The 22534-nt window shown below is 46.1% G+C and overlaps 1 protein-coding gene across 2 annotated transcripts; it reads right to left on the reverse strand.

Moving 5' to 3' along the window:
- Positions 1-892: 892 nt before the first annotated feature.
- Positions 893-21549, reverse strand: LOC144093611 (venom serine carboxypeptidase-like). Of its 2 annotated transcripts, none has more exons than XM_077627171.1 (6): positions 21245-21549; positions 12272-12506; positions 10033-10088; positions 6504-6676; positions 3916-4249; positions 893-3237 (listed from the first exon to the last, which is right to left on the reverse strand). In XM_077627171.1, exons 2-6 carry the CDS (start codon positions 12343-12345, stop codon positions 2414-2416), a joined length of 1461 nt encoding a protein of 486 aa, XP_077483297.1. In that variant the 5' UTR covers positions 12346-12506; positions 21245-21549; the 3' UTR covers positions 893-2413. The 2 variants fall into 2 exon arrangements, with proteins under 2 accessions (XP_077483297.1, XP_077483298.1); XM_077627172.1 differs by lacking the exon at positions 21245-21549 and adding an exon at positions 16515-16622.
- Between the last annotated feature and the right edge of the window lie 985 nt (positions 21550-22534).

Here is a 22534-nt window from a genome sequence, read left to right on the forward strand (position 1 = left end):
GCGCAGATATCTAGCAGTGACAGATCGCGGCGCCTCGCCTAGGTTCTTTGGCGTCTCCTGCAGTGCGCATTCGCAGACCGGTTTCGGCGTACGCCAAGAGCGCCGACGCTGAGCGCGTACGCCAATGAAGTGTCGTTGGAGTTGGGGCTTTAGAGTTTCTGAATTTTTCTCAGCTTGCATCACCAAACCTGCATTCCTGTTTCTTCCTTATTTCAAAAGGATTTGAAAAGCATTCAACTGATATGCTTTTTTTTTCTTTTGCATAAACAACCGATTCACAATGTCAGTCCATCATGCCTGTTTTCTACATGCTGTTTAGTCCAATTAGAAGGAACTTGCATAAGGGTTCATCAGGAAATCAAAGTACTGTGAGATATCCTAAAAAATGCGGTGTGAAATTAAGCCTTCTTTTCGTTCTCCGTTGCAGGATATCCCAAAAAAGTGATAAAACTGTGCTCAATCGTTTCTGTAGCATCACGAAGGCGGCAATTTTCTACTTGTAACGCTTACACGTGCTGTCTCCATGTATATTCCGAATAGGCGCCGGGACAGTGGGCCGCATTATTTCACAGAGGACTTAATGCGCCTAACGTCCCACCTGTTAAACTGCCAGCTGTTGTTGTTGTTGTTGTTGTCGTCGTCGTTGTCGTCGTCGTTGTTGTTGTTGTTGTCGTTATGTTGTTGTTGTTGTTGTTGTTGTTGTTGTTGTTGTTGTTGTTGTTGTTGTTGTTTATTTATTTATTTATTTATTTATTTATTTATTTATTTATTTATTTATTTATTTATTTATTTACGGGTTCGATTTCCCGTGCCGCCGAGTACTCACCGGTGATACAATGGACACAAGATTTCCTCTGGGCTGGTGCGAGGCTTATTTAGGGTTAAATGCTTGAGAAATGAGTATTTGTCCCCACCTTGAGAATTTGAAAATACCTTGTGCCATGGCGCTCCTTGGCCATAGATGCCCTTGCGCCATAAAAATTCATAATCATCATCACGAATACAGATATCTCGGTCTTCTGCTAACGCACGACATGTCGGGGTCAAAAAACATTGACGACATCTGCAATAAGGTCATTAAAGGACTACGATACTTGCGTCGCACTTTGCGCACTTCTCCTCAAGGAAGCAAGCTTTTAACATATAAAACACTCACTGGCCCCCATCCTCGAATATGCTTGTGTTGTTTGGAATCATGTTGTTTAGAACTGTGCGATCAACCAACTACAGTCTGTGCAAAAGAAGGCCGTGCGCTTTAGATTCTTTAAGCGCGGCTTTAAGCGGGAAACATCCGTTCATTATCATTATAAGAATTGTTACAAGCGTGTTCCTATAGTATTTTATGATTGATTTCTTTACTTCTTTTTTCTGCTTTGTGTTCTTGTTTCTCTGTATTCTACCCCACTCCCGCAATATCCGTGGTAGAGGCTCCAGTGTCTATAAATAAATAAAAAAGTAAATACAGTTTAGAGTAATGAGTGTGAACTGATGCGTGCGTAAAAAAAAGCCTCCTCAAAAGTACCTGCGTGGTATCACCATTTCTAGAAGTGTCGAATGCCAAAAGTCAAAAAATGTTGAGCTGGTCATGATAAGTTGAATGAACTCTTTCGGCTATCATCAAGGCAGTTTTCAGGTGCACAGTTCACATTGGACATAATCCACGGCTTTGGACCAGAACAAAAACGATGGCGAAAATGTATTTTGTCAACAAACTGATTTCAGGTTACTCATAATCAGGAAACAGCATCATGTCACATTAATTCGGTGAAGCTGCTCCTGACAATAGGTAGAAGACGTGATATAGCAGCGATGGTTAGAAAGCGGGGCACTTTTATAATCACGCCATCCACTTTCTCTCTTTAGATTATCTAGCTGAAACAACTGTTTGCTGTTATACCAAATAAGGAACTATATTACTCATTGGCGTCCACCTGAGCGCAGCCATACGGCTAAAACGAATAGCTGTACAGCTTTCTCAAAAACTTTGCAGTTAAAGAAAATTTCTTCCTGGTCCGGGGTTCGGACCTGGGACCACCGCTTCCCTAGAGCAGTTAGTCTACCATTTGAGCTTTGTAGCCGTATGGATGTGCATGAGTGGATGTCAGTGAATTGTATACTCACTTATTAGAAACATACTCCACTTTGGAGGATTCCCGTAAACCCCTCTCCCCATTTCATCAACGCTCTTCTTCCTACTGCGTACCGCGAAAACATGGCAGGAAGTAATGTGAACCGTCTTTGCTTAGACGCTGCTTAAAGGAAAGGCACCCAGATACTGACTCAACTTTTTTTCTTTTTCGGAAACAGCTATTTTCCCCTCTCTAAAATCTGCACAATTCCTCGGCATTTGATTCGGCAACTCGAAAGAAAAGATCTTTTCAAACACCCTTCTGTAGCTGTTGGCAAAACACATCTACTGGAGAGAGCCGGACTCTTCGGTGAAGGGCCCAGTGCCGTCGATGAAGGCAGTGATGAGGTCGAACATCGGCTTAGGCTGGTCGTAGGGCAACTCATGACCGCCGTTGCGTACGACCACGAAGCTTAAGTTCTCGACTGTCTTCTTGTAGCCGTACAGCTCTTTTCTGTCGGGACTCCACCACTTATTCTGGGGTGCGTGGTGCCAGCGGGAGGCGTGCGACCAGGCCATACGGGACAGGAAGTTCTCTGTCTGCGTTGTGGGCACGCATATGTCCAGAGGACCGCTATAGAGGAGAACCTTGTAGCCATTCTCCAGGACGACAGTGAGCTGGGGCACGGCCGAGCGCATGAAGTCGTCGGCGAAGTGTCCGGCTACGACATCGCGCTCCGTGCTCATCGGTGTATTACCGACGTGCAGCGCGCGCCGGACTTCGGGCTTCTGGAGGAACACCTTGTACGCTCTGTTGCCCGCCGGCTCTGTGTCGGTCAGGTAGTTGTAGTAGTAGGTGTAGCCGGTGACGTTCCTGAAGAACGTGTCTTTGCCGTACGTGATTCCGAAGAACAGCCTGTCGACGAGGTAGAGGGCTTCTCTCGTACGGCCGGCGAGGGTAAGCAGTTCCGCCTCATTGCTGACACGCATCATGTAGTCGGCGGTGTTACGGTCGATCAGGCCAAGTCCATAGATCACGTCGCCGAAACCAATCATGTTTACCGGGTCCGTCAAGCCGTTGCCGTATGCAAATCCCTGGAAGTTTATCTTGACACGCATAGAGTCCGCGTTCTCGTGTAATGCTGCTCCAATCGTGGGAACGTACTTTCCTGCGTGTTCGAAGCATGAAAAATCGAAAACACACTAACTCTCTAGTGCGCTTCTAACGTCAAATGGGCGCAATTGAGCATCATAGAGCACTGTTGATATAAAAGTTGTTAACTCCTGAAAAACAACTGACTCTAGACATATTTCCTTAGCAGTATAGGCTTACGTTTCTAACAGTAAACATTTTTGTTTTCCGTGATGCATGGCTTCATTGATAGGCTTTCTAGAATTTATATATGTTGCATTATACCAAACTTCGGCGCTCGATGCAGTTCTCTATAATAAAGAAGAGGAAAGCGTGATAAGAACGAAAATGCAAGGTTACTGTCGAAAAAGAGAGAGAGAGAGAGACAACTTGAAAACGTTCTAGTACACTTGCTCGAAACGCCACTGGCAGAAAAAACAAAACAAATTCAAGGTAACTGCACCAAATACAGCTGTACGATTCCCCATTGAGGTAAAAATTGTGCTAGCTTAACTTTCCGTAGAACGTGCAGCATCAAATAGATCAGATGCTCAATACATAAGCCGCAACTCAAGAGCCAGCACGTGTTTAAAAAAAAAAACGACCTGCTTTCCTTCAGTCGCATAAAGTAAATAAATTCTACCGATAACTCTCCCAGCGTAACACAACGACATGTAAGCATTAGTAAATGATGCATTTCAATGCCATCGTGTACCGGCGTAGGATTCTCCTGTGAGGTAGAACTCGTTCTGGGCCAGCTCGCTGTACATCGTGAAGAACTGCTGCAGGAATTCCAGCATGTCACGGCCGACGTCGGTCTGGTTGCGCGCGTACCCGGCTTCGTCCTCGGTGAAACTGTAGCCCGTGCCCACGGGTTGGTCCACGTAGAGCATCGAGTAGCGCTGCGCCCACGTGAGCTCTCGGAACATGGCGTTGTTCCCGTCCACCGACAGGTAGTAGGGACCGTTTTCGTTGAAGAAACCCATCATCGAGGTTGTGCCGGGCCCGCCTTGCAACCACAGCACCACGGGAGCATTCTCGGGATCGCTCTGTGAATGACGCAACATTCGCAAAGGGCATCCTATCAAGCGCTGTTGCTTTTATGCATACTTGTGCATGGTCGTACTACTTCGAACGAGGGCGTGGCTGTTAAGGTACATGCTTCGAATGCACGACTTCTTAGAATATTTGAAGCAGCTTCTCTTTTATTCTTTTTTCACCTTTATTATCATCAAAAGCAAGGTTGCATTCAGTTTAATGCTGACACATCCCTTATTCATATTAATCATTCCCGTCACTCGTCGGCTGCGGCCATCCTACATCTAAGCGTGCTTCTTGAACTTACATTCCCAAGTATGTCTCTGCTTCACCGTTCATCTTCCATTGGTATCCACTTCGTTACCCTGACAGACTGCCGGTTATCAGTGGTCACATAGCATTTGGCCTGCCTAACCACATGGTGTGCTGTGCGTACAATTTTTGTATATGCATCTAGTCCTAACTTGCTCGACTGCACTCGAACTCGAACACTCCTTGTAGACTGTTTACATTTATCTGCTTTTGTGGGACGGAATAATTACAGCGCACTCTTTCCCAGTAACAGTCACATTTCTTTGGAGTTGCTGAGCTTGCGAGCTACATCCGTGCCCTTGGACTCAGCAACAAGAGGCTGTACCCAGTCGAAAAAAGCAACAGTGCCCTGTCAAAAATACGACAAAATTCTTAGTCAATTTGTCATCACGGCTGATTTTTCTGTTAGTTTTAATCTTTTTCCGTAATACTTTCATGTAGACTGTAGCACGTTTCTCTAGTACCAACAAAAAAATTTGTTGTTACTGCAAAAATGCATGTTGTTACAACAAGTGCATGGACAGGAGCATTACAGAAAATCTCTTTAGACTACAGAACATTTTTCTGTTGTGTTTTTGATTGGAGCAATTTCTGCGAAAGCGAAAGGTGTACAGCCTGTAGCGGCCAAGCGCGAGTGGCAACCTTAACACGCACACACGCACACACACGCGCACACAACTAAAGCTTGACTCCTCATTTCGCAAAAGTAAACTGCCACAAGTTTCTATTATTTAAAAAAAAACAATCTGTGAACGAAACTTACACCTCGAAATGGTTTTCACGTGTGAGAACTTCGAACAGGTCATTAGCTGTATTTCTTAATCACTGAGAGAGAGGTGTCTTGACTTCTATTTTGAGAATTTTTTAAAAAGGCCGAAAACATAATCAAAATGCGTTATACCTACATGTTCTCATGCATTAATTAAAAAATATATACAAAGCAACGTAACCATTCTTTCTTTATATTTCGCTTTTGCCTTTCCTGCTTGCACCATAAAGGTTCGTAGTGTAAAGTAAGTAAATAAATAAAATAAATCTATTTTTACATGCCTTTTCAAAAAGAAAAAAATCTTGGACAAGCTCCTAGAAATACTCCTCGCAGTGGTGTATTTTACTGCCACTATATGACGTCAGTCTTTGACATCAACCTGCCCTTTCCGAGCTGTCATTAATTTGTGCTGCCAGCGCCATGTTCGTATGAACCGATATACCCAGAATGTGCACAGGACTGTGAAGTTCGTTGCACCCTTTCGCATTTTTCGCCTGCCTCTAGCGTCGGAAGATTGTCTGTGTTCTTCTAACCGCATTCACTCAGTGGTCTCGCTGACAATGACGACAACCCGTCTAACTGTACTCTCTTAACGCACGCTTCAACTTGCTGTGAATGTGAAAGCGCTGGCAGGTAGCGCTCGCGAAATTTAACAAGCCCTGCAGTAGCGCTTGCCTTTTACGTCGTTGGAATCGGTGTCTCCATTGGCCCAAAAGTCGACAAACATATCAAATTGACAACTTGGCCATGAAACATAGAATCGACACTTTCCTCAGCTTCTCGAAAGGTCTCTTACCAAACGGTGGTTACGAGTTTGCCGGTCGGGAGTAAACTGAGAAATAAACAGTCCTGCAAACTAATAGGCCTCTGATGAGAGTAAGATTTTACAAACTTTTTTTACAATCTATACGATGTATAAAACTTGATGAGTTTTACACTTCTTGTCATTTACTTCTTGTCATTTGGCAGTGTGTTTAGTCATTTAACCGTCCCGCACATGAGCGCAAGCCTCGGTGCTGCCCATAAAGCACGCAGCCGTAATATCAGCTATAGACTATGTGTGTATAGTAACGAGAACGCAAATAACTTTGATGCTAGTTGTTAACCATCACTTCTCAACGTATCTTATAAATCACGCAATGCCGACCTTGCCTTAAGAAGAAGCAAAGAAAGACTGAACTCACCATGGACGGTACGAACCAGAAGAATAGATTGCTGTTGAACTGCGGGTTGACTGTTATGTATCCCGCGTAGCTGGGCACTTCGGAGTCGGCGCCAATGGGGCCGACCTTGCTGAGCGACTTTGCCTCGTCCAGCTTGCCCGCTTTGATCAGCGGCGTCAGGAAGAGTGGTTCTCCTGAAGCGAATAGAACGTTTTTTCGCATGACGTGTGCGCTGTGGTCCTTTTCACGATGCATGCGGCTAGGCATATACTTCAGCGCTGTTCACGAACGGTTTCCAACGTAAGGAAACCTTCTGCTGTGGCGGTTCGAAATCTAATCTGCTATTGCCAGATGTATAAGAACAGTGTGCATTAAGCGTTATTTTTTTCTCCCTTGCATACACTAACTGCATAACCAGTAAAGGTATTGTGCCTTTATAACAACGTATGCAACTTAACGCCGTCTAAATAACTCAGGGAAGGCATCATTATTAGCACCCCTGTGTTGACACAAAGCAGTAGAGCCCAAGGTAACATAGTGGCAGCGGCATAGTGACTAAATATAAAAGCGGGAGGGTTCTATGCGATCTCATTGCTCATCAAAGATCACCACGCTGCCTAAATTAATCTGAAGACCTACAGTAAGTTGTCTGTCAAAACTCATGCGCAATTTTCGGGCGATATACCATTCCATGCCAGTATTTTTCTGTGACAAAGACACAATTATTCAGATGCTAATTCTTTTTTTTTAATTAGTATACTATAGTACCTGCTTCTTTATCGTGGTAATTGTTGTGCCAACAGAAGCAAGGTCATACGGACCTAATAGCAGACACGTGGTTTTAGCAGAACATGGACTCGGGACATTACTTAGGAAATGGACGTAATCGCAGACAAATTGGTTTTCAGATGACTATCGCACACATTAACTGATAATGTAAACACAGGAAGGTGGAAACTATGATTGCAGCGGAAACAGTCATGAGACACCAATGAAAAATGGTTGTGGCTCGTTTAACAACTAGCAATTCAATTCAAATCCGCCACGTGGGCCCACTGTTTATGGTGCTCGGCTGATGACCCGAAAGACGCGAGTCCGATCTCGGCCACGGTGGTTGCATTTCGACCGAGGCGAGAAGCTGGAGACCCGCGTACTGCGCGATGTCAGTGCAAGTTAAAGAGCCCCAAGGAGTCGAAATTATACGGAGCCTTTTGCTACGGCGTCCCTCATAGCCTGAGTTGCTTTGGGACATTATAAACCCGACAAATCAACCAACCGAATTCAGTTCAATTCAATGAGCCTTTAGTTATTTCCAAGAATGCCGTTGTCCTCGGAAAATGATCACTGTGAAATGATTGATCGTTTTTGTAGCGCATGTGTCGGCCATGGGCCCAATAGCTTTTGAAGATTGACAGGTCTCTTATCAAGAGCTGTAATGTCCCTCTTCATTCGTGTCCTCTAATTGTCATGTTCTAGACATTCCAGTAAAAGGTGACCTACGTTGTCATCGTCACGGCCACACGCGCTGCAGAGCTGTCTGCACTGTCACTTTAATGCGGCATACTTTTTTTCTTTTTCTACACAGTTGTCTATCACTTCGTGCACACAAAAGTGATATGCGCCACAAATATTCTATATCCGTCTCATGCTTTGTTGAGTCCTGTCTGTGCAAGTCTTTAACAGAATATGGCGCAGTAAAAGATCAGTGTCTCTCTCATGGCCTTTGAGATATCATGTGTACTTAGCGATACTGGGAACGCTATCCAAGGTTCGGCAGTGCTTTTCTGCTGTGAATTTCGCTTCCCTGCAGTGAATAACTGTTTACGAGTGTCGGTAAGTGCAGGCCTGCTATAGAAGCTTCCCATTCTGAGGAGCTTGAGTGCGTGATACACAAGTTTTAAAAGCTGTTTTCATTTGCATCCAGATTGCGCTTAAAGGCCCTGCATGCAACTATGACACCGAAATGTGAAAAGGTCGTTTTGTTTCGACGCATTCGACGCATGCACAGTTTTTGTCATCATAGCGCTTGAAATGAAACCTTTTAGGTGCCAATATGTTTGTTCAAGGTGCAAGCCAAGCCTAATATGGAATTATGCATATTATTGCCTTTAAAGGATCCCTCTGCCGCTTGTTTGGGGAACCAAGCTCTCCTCTGGAGTCAGTTTAACACTCGCGTACAGAGCCTGCTAAGTGACAAAGAGACTAAAATAGTAATCGCATAGGTCACCGCTGTGGCTCAGTGGTTATGGGGCTTGGCTGCTGACGCGAAAGATGCGGGTTCGACCCCGGCTGCAGCGGTCGCATTTCGATGGATGCGGAATTCCTGTGCGATGTCAGTGCACGTTAAAGAACCCCATTTGGTCGATATTTCCGGAGCCTTCCACTACGGCGTCCCCAATAGCCTTAGTCGGTTTCGGACGTTAAACCGCGTAAAAACAAAATAATGATAATGACAAGACAATTAACTTGACAGCTGCCTTGGAAAATGTTAGACCAATGTGTATAAACTGCTCAGTATTTTTCGCATATTGCGAGTTACCGCCTCTCACGGACGGATAATCGTATTTGGAACTTTGCCTGTGAAACCACAGCGCACATAAAAAAAGAATATTTTGAAACAAATGACACCTTAAAAGACACTTAGAACAAATTTAATTTTTTTCTGTTTTATAGATTACCGCAGTCTAACGACAACGATTTCACTTATAGTAAAAATTGATCTTTTATGGCGTAGGAAAGGGGGGGGGGGGGGGAATTGCCATGTGCTAAAATCGCGGGACAATTTAGAACGTGAACTGCGTGAGTCGATGCAGTTTTTCTGGTGTGGACCCAGCACCCTACACTACGCGCCATTTACCTCGTCTTGGTGATTAGGGAGTCTTTTTCACTGTAGACGTCTCAAATTTGAATCAAATGACGGAAATTATTTTCTGGAAATTTCTCACCAATAACAGCATCTTTTGCTGCCTGACAAACATCAACGTAACCAGAAAGAGCCATGAAATCAATTTTTACAAAGAACAAAAATCGCGTGAATTTTTCCTAGTGTTCCTTTAAAAAATGATGTCCGTGTCTTTGAGCCTGCTGTAAATTTCAACAGGTGTTGTATCATATAGTAGCGACGCCGAATGCTTTGTCATTTTGAGGTCTAATGTACTGAGCTTCAATGCCCTCTTCCCCTGCCTGTGAACACCTTTATTTCGATTTTTACCGGCCAAGCAGGGTGGAACAAAAGTGACCTAGCTGGATTGTCAGAAACTTATCCATCTCAGAAATAGCTTTTTTCCTCTCCGTATTTTTCTGCAACCTTCTCCAATTCGAAAGGGAGAAAGCGATGCAGCCGTCACTCAGAGTGGAACTTAGCCTACGGCTGCCACCTGTGCTCCAATTTGACCTGTGAATTATGAAAGCAATATTATAACTTTAGTCTCAATAGCGTGAACACTTGCACAATAGTTTCCAAATGCCCTTTGTTTACTGGTAAAGGGGTTAGTTGTAAAACACAGATTCTTGAATAGTTTAACGATAATAGTAACGACTTCTGCCTCACCTATGTCGTCGCTGCTGGCTCCAGAATCCGCTGTCGAGCCTGCCGCTGCAGGTGGCCTGCAGGGACACAAAAAGTTGCATCATAATGTGGCACCGTGTTTAAAAGCGCTTTCATCCCCCTCGGCGGTCTTCAGCCATAACTTTTTGAGGTCTGTCGTGTGCCTTGTTTATTTTACGAATCGGCGATAACCCCATAAAAGCCTAGGTGCACCTGCTTGGTACTGCTCCTAGCGAAGAGTCATTGTCCGTTAGTGTGTTAAGAGGCGCGATGCCTAATAGGAAAATGAGTGAAAGATATACTACGAAACAAGGCTATGTATGCTATTTTTTTTTCTCAGCAGTTAACGCCTTTTTTAAGCTCTCGTCCTTTCGATTTGTGAGCCACACTTCGAGCGAGGTTCCAGTTTTCAACTTTTTTGGCAGAGATCCTTCCACTGGACCTGTTTCGATGAGCGCGACGACAAGGCACCTTTATTAAGCCGTCGGCTAAGAACACCATTTTCGGATCGCGCTAGCTCTGGATGCTTAAATATAAAAATTATTTTGTTTGCGTAAAATGCCGGTGCAAATAAATGAGATAGAAAAATAATGCGAGTGCTCGCAGTGTCCATATTCATTCTTTCTCATTCACTTGTGCAAGTACCTACTTGTTTTAGTAACGTTTTAGTGGCGTTTTAGTTTTAGTTTTAGTGGCGTGTTCAGCGTATGCACGTGAAAGACTCATATTCGCATCTGCTCTGAAGCCTATGGACACATCGCTCCTCTCTGAGGATTTGATCCTCGGCGCTTGGCCAGATAGTTTTAGAACTGTAAAAGCAACGCGAGCGCTCTCGCGCTTTTTGAGCGACACGGACCTTGTCTCGCGTTTGTGATGTCATAAAGTGTGCCTTGTTTTTTTTTTAAGTAGTTTTTCATCTGCCTCCTCCCATCATCATCGTCCCCCATCGTGACCTTCTTTTATATCCTCTTCCCGTCCCCCAGAGCTGAGTAGCAGGCCAGATATTTATTTTTCAGGCCAACCTCTCTGCCTTTCTTATCAATAAACCCTCTCTCTCTCTCTCTCTACTTGTAAATAACCGTACTGGTCCAACTTCGCGCTGCTTATTCGTCTTTTTTTTTGGGGGGGGGGGTGACATTGCCTTACGTTTTACACATACCTGACGTTTTACTGGAGCCTGCCAATAATTTTTTAAGTAGACTTCTCGAAGTATAAAGGCTGCTTTCCCGGCATCGTAATATCAGTGTTGGCGGACGTCAGCACAGCGATGAATCAGGTTATCTAGTAAGCTGGTTAACTAAACTGTGATGTTTAATTTTTGAACTATAGCAGTTGAGCCGCTGGCTTTATTCAGAAAATTGTAGCTAGCCTTTAGCAGTATTCATGTCTGCTTTTGGAAATTTTAAAACGAGAAAACTCGGCGCTGTGGGGCAATTAATTGTGGCCAATTTATACGTTATTTGCAGACAGCGCGGCTTTGATGCGCGCCCAAGATCACGCACTTGTCGCTTGTCACGTGATCTATGTCTCGCCTGGGCCGCATCTCGCCGCTGCTTCCTTCTTCAGCTCGAGCGTAGTAATGTTGCCAAAACTTTTGAAGCTGATATGGCTATCCCTAACGGCCGGCTGAAATTTCTAATTCCTACCAGGTGCGCAAATTTATTAGCTGGAAAGTTAACTATTATAATTTAATTAAGCGTCTTGGTAGCTCAAACGAATGACTTGTTTTCCATGTCCAGCATTCTCGGACAAAAATTTTGAAAATTATAAATGCAAGATACTTTTATAGAAATATTGAAGATAATGGTTCATGCTTATGATATGCAGCAAAATCTTTCGTTTTAAGGGTTTCCATCGATCGCATCGAACAGTTAAGTCTGCCATAAAAAATCAATGGGGAACGCTTTCGACGGTAGCGAAATATTAATAGAAAAAAGTGCAAGTCTGGTGTCGGGTGATCTGGTTATAGTGAAATCTTCCATTATATGAAAAAATTGCGTTCAATAAAGATTTCCCGCTCAATAATGCTTTTGAGCAGAACTGTTGGGTATTTATGCGACGTCGCAATAAAGATCTTTCTCTCTAAGTTGCGCAGTTTCATCTTACGCGGGAAAAAGTGCTTCTAACTTGGTGTAGGAATTGTGCCTCTTGTATATATGAAAGACGCTTTTCGTCTGCAGGTAATCAGTTTGCTTCTTTCTTTAGTTTTAAAATGCGTTCGTCTTTTGCTGAGCTGGCTTACCCATCGGAAGCCCACGCTCCATGCTCGAAAAGGGGGCCTGCGGAGGCAAGCAGAAGCACTGCGACGAGTTTCATGCCGAGAGAGAAGTCGGCGTTCGAGATCCCCGTGGCGTCCACTTGCAGTGGGACGGCTATGCTGTCCTCTTAATGGCCTCCTCGCCCCTCGAAGCGCAGGAAGGATAGAGCACAGCTCCGTGACCCTCCTTATTATAGGGCACTGGAACCCGCTACCGAGCCTGTAAATGGATATTTCAATTTCTTTCTTTCGCTATCATGAGTGATTGTGACCTCACTCCTGTCAGACGGTCTGAGCGACAGCCATGACGGCTACCTGCCACCTGCTCATCAAAAGAGGGACCCACATGATCGACTCGAACAAAGCTGTCACCTACAATGAGCGTTTATTTATTTATTTTTTTAGGTATCGGTTTCAGCAGAACTTGCACGTCCTCTAAGGAGCCTAGCTATTCGGCCTGATTCAAATTTTCGTCAAGACTGGGCCGGTCACGTGGTCAGCTATATGCTCCTGCTCATGGAATAAATTAAGAGAGGCGAAACCGTAGAGTTTCCGGAAGTTCTCTACTGAGAAAAGTGGCGCCACCGTGTATGCTAGTTCCTCAAAGAGCGCTTCAACTACTACCGTATTGCCAGGAAGATAAGGTTTGCCATTAGCTTTGACTAGTGTTGGGGCCGGAAACGTAAATCCTACAGCGCAGCCATGACGACGCTGCTATTGGGTGGCTAGATCTGGCTGTCATAGCTGCGATGATCTCCACACTGTTCAGAATAATTAATTTTAATAGAGGTTTTTTTAATTTTAACAATTTTATATTAAGCGAATATTTGATATTAGGCTCGTATGGAAATTATCAAATTGTTTCTTTGAGGTTAGCCTCGCCAAAAATTGTGATGTAATGACTGAATCCGCGTTTTTGGCCCCGCACCAGCCAAGCCAAATAAAAAAATCACCTCTTGGCGGCATCCCCGCCGTGAAAGAAGATCTTAGAGGGGAATGAAATCAACATACTCTCCTGCAACCTTCGAGAAAATATACAAGCTATTTCGTCACCCCACCCGGCGCTCTCCACCTCATCCATTCGCCTCCTACGCAAGGTTCAGCATAGCATCCTTTTTGCATCGCCTGGGGCATATACGCACCTTTATGTCCCAACTGCCCAGAATACTACGCCAACCTCTCCCGCTGCCTGTTTGAATGCCCATCAGCCATACAGTCGCCCCATTGCCCCTACCCACCCCTAGTTGATGGAGTGCTTGGCTCGCACTGGATCAATTGCAAAACCATCTGGTCTTCGTGCGGCAAGCTCGCTGCCAATTTAGCGCCTGACACAAAAGTTAAAAATAAACTGTTCTCTCTCTCCCTATGAGCGAAACAATCAGAACAGAAACAGATCACCCTGCCGTTTAATTGCATCCATGTGTCTCAGGCACACCGGAGAGGTCGGTCGAGTGCACAACTGCGAACGAGCACGCAGAAACTGCAGTGCGCAGTATAGGGAGAACGCGTAGGCAATGTCTGGGGAAGACTTAAGAATTATTTTCAGGTGTTTTTCATGCTCGGCGCGTATAGAGGTGGTCGTTAGGCTAGACATGGTATTGTAGTTTTTGCATTCAATGCCTGTAGCACGCTACTGCTTTTCTTCCACTTCTAAACGCCACTCCTCCAGCAAGTGATTTGCTACATCCTTCAATGGCGAAGATAATACGGCTTGTCGCCTTCACGGGAAGCAATGCACAGTGAAAATAACGCAGCCTGTATGCTTTGTGGTAACGTGATTTTTTTTTTCATCTTAAGTAGAGCAGAATACACCTCCTATATCATTATTTTACATCTGCTTGAACCGACTGTTCGGGCTTGGGAAGCTTTCGTATTAAAATGCCTCGCTAGAGGTTTCTTTTTCTCATATGAGCAGGCTCATTTTTTTTTAATCCCACAGCACACAAAGGCAAAAACTGAGCACATTGGGCGTCTGTGGTGGTGGTGGTGGTGGTGGTGGTGGTGGTGGTGGTGGTGGTGGTGGTGGTGGTGGTGGTGGTGGTGGTGGTGGTGGTGGTGGTGGTGGTGGTGGTGGTGGTGGTGGTGGTGGTGGTGGTGGTGGTGGTGGTGGTGGTGGTGGTGGTGGTGGTGGTGGTGGTGGTGGTGGTGGTGGTGGTGGTGGTGGTGGTGGTGGTGGTGGTGGTGGTGGTGGTGGTGGTGGTGGTGGTGGTGGTGGTGGTGGTGGTGGTGGTGGTGGTGGTGGTGGTGGTGGTGGTGGTGGTGGTGGTGGTGGTGGTGGTGGTGGTGGTGGTGGTGGTGGTGGTGGTGGTGGTGGTGGTGGTGGTGGTGGTGGTGGTGGTGGTTATGTAGAGGCTAGGTTAGCCTCACAGTGGTCGGTCAGAAATGACTCTGCTTGAGTAACTTCATTCAAGAATTGTGTCTCTACCACTGTCCCATACAACCAGCATCGTCTAAAAACTTCCTGTAGGTGTCCGCCGTTCAGTTCTTGAGCCCTGACATTACACGATGCGAGAGACGTCGTCCTATTGGAAAGCTCATTTTGCTGAGGTTGCACACGAGTGTCTTAAGCTAGTCACAGAAACCACAGCTAGTCACAAAAACAGTTGACGCACATAGGCGAGATGGCACGGTGAATCTTGCGTAGCCATAACGGCGTATAGTAAGACTACAAATGGGGGAGCAAACGCCGGAAGCATAGATGAGTGTTACGCCGTAAAGTGCCGCTCATAAAAGAAAACAGGAAGGTGGAGGAGGGGGGAACAAATTTGTCTCGCGGTGTGTCGTCAGAGGCTGATAACAAACGCATTTAGCGTGTGCATATCTAGAGTCCTTCATTTTCACGTTTTATTTTTTTTAAATTCAGGGAGTAAAATTCGGGCAATAGCTTAAGCGTGCTCAAACTCAAGTACAAATCTGGTTATTTAGTAAAAAGTTTCCTAATTCGGCTTTTTTCGCATCGTTTTTGCAGCAAAAGGCACTTTGCTATTAGTTCTTGTTTATGTGCGGGACATAAAATGACTTACTTTGGAACAATATTTTAATAAACAACGCGCAAAATAAAAGTGCATGCACTAAAATCTGCATATCAAATGAGATAATTCTTTTGTTCTTTTAATAATATTATTTTTCCGCGTAAATTACGGAATTTGTGTGCAGGATATGGCAATGTACGCGACAAAATAACGGCAGAAGAAAAAACCAAATTATTGCTCTAAATGATTTTAGGGCATTCACTTTTTAATGATCTATTGCTTCTGAAAATAATGCGTAAAAACAGGTCATTGTATGTCCGTCCGAAAGCGAGGGCTAATAGTAAAGTGCCTTCTGCTGCAAAAAAAAAATGATACGAATACCTGATTTATTTACCTTTTCATTAAATAATCCGATTTGCGTCCTAATTTAAGCTCAAAAAATATCGCCCTACTTTTATCTCCTAAATTACAGAGAAAATAAAACCCGAAATTGGAAGGCCGCAAATACTGCAGGGAAGCTTTGTTCACGCTCAAAGCCGCCGGCAGGTTGCTATATTACTTTATGACGCGAGATGCGACCAGCTATAACTCGAATAATTGCAGCCACTCGCAACCGCTTTTACGTTGTTCGATATTGTGGGGGTTGTTTCTAGTGCTTTATCTCGAACGTTTTTTGTAAGTTTTAAATTGAGCTTGACCTAGGGCAGCGGTGGTTCAGTCCGTCTGGAGTCTCTGGAAGAAATTTCGAAATTTTCCACGGACTCTAAGTCCGTCTGCATCTGCCGTGCACTGTCTTTGCTATCACCGCCACCGATCTATTTATAGTTTCGGGGCTAAAGTAAGCACCGTAAAGACTTTATTTAAGGACCACTTCAGTCGGCTCATCTATCGCTCTCGGCATTGTTATCCCCACGTCACATCTGGTGGATGTACCGGGTAACGAATGTCCTTAACGGACAACGAGTTCCCGAGTAACGAGTGCCCGGGTAATGCTGGGTAACGAATGCCCGCGCCCTCTGGGAGCCGCCAAAGCAGCCCGAGCCGCTCTGAAGACGCAGGCAATGAGAAAGCCACAGGAGCCGTTCCAACCGAAGACGCACTGCGAAGCAGCTACGGTCTCCAGAGGCTGTCTCCTAAACACGGGGCTTGCGGTCCGGTATTACCGATCTCCCACCGACCGTCCTCAACCGTGACCACTGCAGGAGCGTCCATTATCCTGCACCAGCCCCAACTGCCGCCAGCCAAGAATGACTCACCAGGCGAGGTTCTCGATGATTGGGTCGAGCAGTCTGAACGTGTCGCCATGTTCAACAACTGGGATGACCCGACTATATTAGGCCACGCTTTTTTTTTTCGCCTTGGAATGGCCTGCAAAAACGTAGTACGAAAATTATAGAGTTTTTTTGGCCACAGGAAATTCGTTTAAATGAAAATTCCCAAAGGCATTTTCAGTCGTCGTCTGGAAGTAAAGAGCGCAGCTACTTCGTCAATCACCTCTTCCTCGGCCTTCAAGAAGACCGAGGCTAACTATTCGACGGCCCAGAAGGAGTGCCTCGCCATCACCTGGACTCGGCTATGCTGAAATTGCATGCCTACCTTAACGGACGACCATTCAAGGTGGTCAGCGATCCCCACTCATGGTTGCCAGTTTGAAGGACACCTCCGGTCGCCTCGCCCCAGTGGAGCCTGCGCATCTGGGAATTCGGCATCACCGTTCGTCTACAAATGTGGACGAAATCACGCGGATTCCGCTTGCTTATCGCGAGCCCCTGTCGACAAGCTGCCTGAAGAGGACGATGAGGGCACCTTTTAACGCGGGAGCGTTAGCACCCTCATGTCGGAAAATGTTGTCCGGCGTCGGTGACAGTTTGAAACCTCGTAGCCGGAGCGTCTGAAATAACCAGGCGCTGCGGCAACCTAGGCGGGCCACCTATATAGTCACGTGACCTTGTGGCGTCACCACAACCTGCCGATCGGATTGTGAGCAAACTAACCATCGTTGCAGGTAGCAGTTAAATTAATGATTGCACGCGAGAGGTTGCTCGAGGAGAGCAACCTGGGTCGCACAAGCCGTAATGGTGGCAGCACCTGGCATCACAGGGTAGTGGCGCATCGCTTAACCACTGCACCACTGCGCCAGGAGTGGCATGAGGACTCCCAGGGGTCCGTGAATGGAAAGCCGAGAATTACCAATTCTTCACATACAGGCATTAACCCATTAACGCTATTGTGTCATACCCTGAAGGCGGAGCTTAGGGGTCCCCTCCAGTTTTTTTTAGATCGATAGGTACCAGTGACTTAGCACATCAGCAACGCACGGAATCTGACCCACAGCGTCTTATTCAGTGCCTAGAGGGTAGGGCTTTCAATGCGCTAGCACTCAAGACCGCCTTCACGGGTTTCGCCGTTGTCATTCTGGTCTTTCTAGCAAGTGGGAAGGTGGCAACCTGGGGGAAAAGTTCCCTAGATTTAGTGTTTCAGACAGAATCTCTGATTGTCAAAGCTTGATATGTGTCTAACTACTGTAGGTATCACACGGCTGTCTTTGTGGCCATTAAATGTAAACTTTACTGCTATTCGTGCATTGAGCGACTGTAATAAAAGTTGTGTCGTGCATCTACTGTGCTTTATCCATGCTCTGAAAACACACACAACTCGCAGAACACGTTTGATATACCAGTTTAATTACGTAGAGCAGGCAAGTCAAGGGAAATGTGAGGCTCGTTATGACATACGCATGAAGTAGATCAAGTCACCGGTTTCAGTTTCTGCTGGGTTCCTCCAGGTGCTTTAATCATAAGCAATATCTACGATAAACAGTGCAGAACCAAGATAAGCAGTGCAAAAAAATGACCACATAGTGTTGGCGCAGCTGATTCGCTTTTGACCTAACTACGCAAATCGACCGTCATTTTTTCCACCCCCAGCGGCGTTACAGCGTAGTTTGATCTCCTTCTGTTTAAAAAACGGCATCGTCGTAGAGAAAACCGCCCCCAATAAGACCGCGTACATCGTCGTCGTTCCGAACAGGTTATGAAAAGAAATTTTAGAGATTTCCCACGACGAACCAAAATGTCACCACAGGCTCAACCACACCCTTCGCCGCATTCCAGACGAATACTACTGGCTACGACTGTCCGCAGACGTTGCACGGTACATAAAAACCTGTCGAGACTGCCAGAGACGAGACACCACCGACCAAGCCAGCAGAACTTCTCAAGTCAAGCCCATCACCAACAAGGCTATTCCAGCAGACCGGTATGGACCTCCTCGGCCCCTTCCAGAAGTCGGCATCCGGAAACAAATTAATAATAGAGGCGACCGACTATCTGACACACTGCGCCGAAGCAAAAGCCCTACCAGACGGCACAACAGCAGAAGTCGAAGTGCTCAACGCGGACAGAAGAACCGTGTTCACGGCTGAGCTGCCGCGAGCCTTCATGTGCTATAGTCAAACAAGCGACCCGAGGACAACTGCGTACCATTCGCAGAAAAAACGCCTCACGGATCGCCTAAACAAGACGATTTCAGGCATACTTGACATGCATGTCAGCGCGGAACACAGGAGTTGGGAAGTCGCCCCGCAGTCTTCATTTACAACACCGCTGTGCAGGATACCGCCCACAGGACGCTATTTCGGCTCGTCCATGTCAGGGAGGTAACGACCATGCTTGGCGCCATGCTCCCAAGCGTCACTGTGGAGGACAATCTCGACGTCGCCAGCCCTCTTCAGTGTGCAGAAGAAACCCGACGGCTCGCCAGGGTACGGATGAAATAGCAGCAGCGCACGGACGCCCGACACGACAACGTATGACGAGGAGACGCAAAGAACAAGCCAGGTGACAGATTCTGGGTGTGTACACCAAACCAAAGTCACGGACTTGGTCAAAAACTTACGGCGTCGTTTCAGACCATACAAATTACTTAGACGAATAGGTGAACTGTACTGTGATGTCGTTCTCGATAGAGCGAGAGCACCGAAGCGGCTGCACGCAATGCCTGAAGTTGTATATGCTGTGAACCTCAAGCCTTATTGTACGCTCTAGTGGAGGCTTTATTTTTCCACTCTGTGTTCATTTTTGTCTTTCTTTTTCTTGTAAAGCATCAGGGCGATCATCCTTCGAGAGTAGAGTAGGGCCACGAAGCTTGATTGTGTGCTCGCGCTAAAAGCCGCCATCACATGGCTTTATCGCTTTGTTTGCTGTGCGAGATACGACCAGCTTTATCTCGAATGACTGTAGCCATGCGCAACGTCTTCTACGTTGTTCCAGATTGTTGTGGCTGTTTTCTGTGCTTTATCTCGAAAGCGATTTGTCAGCTTTACAATGAGCGCAGCCGAGAGGAGCGGCGATTCAGTCCCTCGACAATCGCCGAGTATGCTCGTTGCTTTCAGCGCTACCAATATGTTGAGTTTGAGAGCGCAGGTGGGCCCAATAAGGGGTTCGTTTCGGAACCACTTCAGTCGGCTTGTCCATCGTCCACGGTGTTGTCAATATCACGCGACAATATGAAGCGATGCTCCACCACTGCAAGCAATTGTTAAACGCCTCTGACAACACACCGTGAGACAAATTGTCCTCCTCCCCCCATCTTATTGTTTTCGGTTCTGATCGGCACTTTAGAGCATCAAACTCTTCAATGCCTCCGGCATTCGCTCTCACATTTGTACTCCTACCATACGCTAGTATTGCTGCGCAAGGTTCACCGTGCTACCTCGGCTATGTGCGCCAAACGTAATGTCGTGGGTGATGCGATCCATTTCCTTTCAGCCTGGCACTTGTTTTTTTGTGACGAGAGTGAAACAATTCTGTGAAACCTAACGAGAATTAACGTTCCATTGGACGTCGTCTCTCTAATTTACAGTGGCCTCTTTAAACGTGCAAGTAGGACATACTTTATCGTCGGGGCACTAGATAAATTGATGCCAATGAGACGTCTGATGAGCACCCGTCTTTCGGCCTCTGTCTTTCAAAACGCGCTTTCTGAGCTTATCTTCAAACTAAGCCACGTCACGAATGACAAGCGTCAAATGCGGTTTAATATCATCAGTTAATAAACGCCCGTCTAGAATAAGCACGAGAAATCCGAGATTTTCTCGTGGTGTATTCGGCGTTCAGCCCCAGAATGCAACGTTCAATAGAAGGTGCATTTCGAGGTAGAATTGGGGTTTAACGGGATTTCTAAGGAATTTGTTCACGGTGAGAGAATTACGCGACAGCGGGTTTTACCCGAAAATGAAGAGCTTAAACCATATCCAAAACCAAAGACCTGCTTCGAGGACATAGGGAGCGGAGCTGGAAGAACGCGAACTATTTTCATTCTTTTTCAATTTTTGTTTTCGCATTTCGTTCCGTTTCCCCCTATGTTTTGGTCCTGCTATGCACGGCTTCCCGGTGACGTACGCCGTGAAGCACGACGTCGTGATTGTATTTTCATAACTACGCCCATGCTACCGTTTATTTGCGCGAACACACCTGTATCACCATTTTAGTGGGCGTGTTAAGATAACCAAAATGAGTTTTGGGAGGTAACTTCTCTCGTTAAGCGATTCCGCAAGGACAAGGTATAACCTGACGAGCTACACGCTCCTTTCAGCTGACAACTCCGTTTAGGGCTTGTTAACAGAACAATGAAGAATTAACAAGCAAATAAACGTAGCCGCATGGCGATTTAAACAAAAGTCAATGTTCACACTATCGCAACACCGAGGTAACATGAGTGCTGGTCCCTCAACACTACAACGAAGTAAACATGACGGCGGTTTCAACTCTGAGTGCTACTCTTCGTTGGGTACGGCAAAGTGGACAGCACAGCTAACAGTGCGGCTACACCACCACCTACATGGTTGCACACACAACGGCTGAGCCGTACTGCTTCTTAAATAAAACAACACAATGCTAGTAAGCTTCGACAAAACAGCAACACGTTATCTTAGCTCGGTGCAGCTGGTGCTGAAGATGGGTTTGTGGTCTTCGCAGCCACTCACGCCAGGCACTGCTTCTACGCCCACGGTAGGCCTCCGCTGCAAAGCCTGGTGGGATGCCGCTCCGCAGGCACGGTCCAGAAACGCTTCGGTGGCTGGGCCTGGCCGCCCAGACCGTGGTCCGCACGGGCTGCCCCCTCCCGCGTAGAAATTCCCTAGTGTGCCGACCACTCGGCGGTTATCTAGACGCCACCGAGAATACGTACTACATGCTCACAGCGCGGCCGGCGAATAACTTGGCCAACTTGCGCAATGATGAAGTATCCGGGAGCACCCATCTAAATGATGCTCGGTGACGTGCGCTCGGCCCGCACAGCCTTATGCACTGAGCCGTAGGGAAGGGGGGGGGGGGGAGGGGGGGGGGGCGTAAGCTCCACAGCCGTGACTATTTTTAGCAGCCTGTAATATGCCGTGTCACTCGATTCAATCCCGGGTCACCGCGCGCATAAAACACTTGAGCACTGTATTTTCAACCACAGCGTTTTTCAATCCAAAACCTTTAGGAAGTCAACCTCTCCTAACACATGTCCTTCCAAATGTTAATCATATGTCACAGTGATAACCACATGGCACGTGCTAACCATATGTCACGGTGGACAGCCGGTCGACCTCCTGTTGGTTTAAATTAAAGAATAGAGCAGTGAAGTTATTGCAGCCCCAGAGGACACGGGTAGCTAGGACGAATAACGATATACCCTTAGAAAAATTACTTTATAGAGTCTATAGACTGCCCATAGACTTCTGTCTACAAAATCTACAGACTGTCTGTAGACAAACCCTAAAGAACAGTCTATAGGCAATAAAAATCCTATAGACAGTGTACAGACAATCTGTAGATAAAAGGCCATACACTTTTAGCAAACTTTTCTCTACAGACAGTCTAGACTATGGAGAGGCAAAAAGAAAGGTATGGGCAGACAGACTTGAAAATGCAGTTAATAACTAGGAACGTACTTTTATTTGTAGATTTAATAATGCGCTCCTTGTGTTTTATGCTTCAACAATTCAGAGCCAAATTCAAAACTGAGGCGTCAGAGTGCGACTGCTTGGCTCAATGACGGGCGGAGCTAATCCTCCTATTTTTTTTAAACGCGCGGTCATAATTTTTGTAGAAAGACCGACAGAAAATGCATGGAACTGCGCAGTGTATTGTCACCCCCAGGAAATAAAGTATGCGAACGCTGAGAAGAAACACAGCTCGCACAACCAGCGCAGCATTTCTTCTTGCAATACTTTTCCTACATTCTTTCTCTCAGCGCATGATCACGATGCAAATGAAGTTTGTAAGTTAGA

This window comes from Amblyomma americanum, chromosome 6 (genome assembly GCF_052857255.1).
Source record: "Amblyomma americanum isolate KBUSLIRL-KWMA chromosome 6, ASM5285725v1, whole genome shotgun sequence".
Taxonomy (NCBI): domain Eukaryota; kingdom Metazoa; phylum Arthropoda; class Arachnida; order Ixodida; family Ixodidae; genus Amblyomma; species Amblyomma americanum.

Coding starts and splice junctions, on each gene's coding strand:
- LOC144093611 (XM_077627171.1), bottom strand. CDS start 12,345: ATGAAACTCGTCGCAGTGCTTCTGCTTGCCTCCGCAGGCCCCCTTTTC. Junction 6,677..10,032: donor AGCCAGCAGCGACGACATAG/GTGAGGCAGAAG, acceptor TATTCGCTTCAG/GAGAACCACTCTTCCTGACG. Junction 4,250..6,503: donor TCTGGTTCGTACCGTCCATG/GTGAGTTCAGTC, acceptor CGTCATTCACAG/AGCGATCCCGAGAATGCTCC.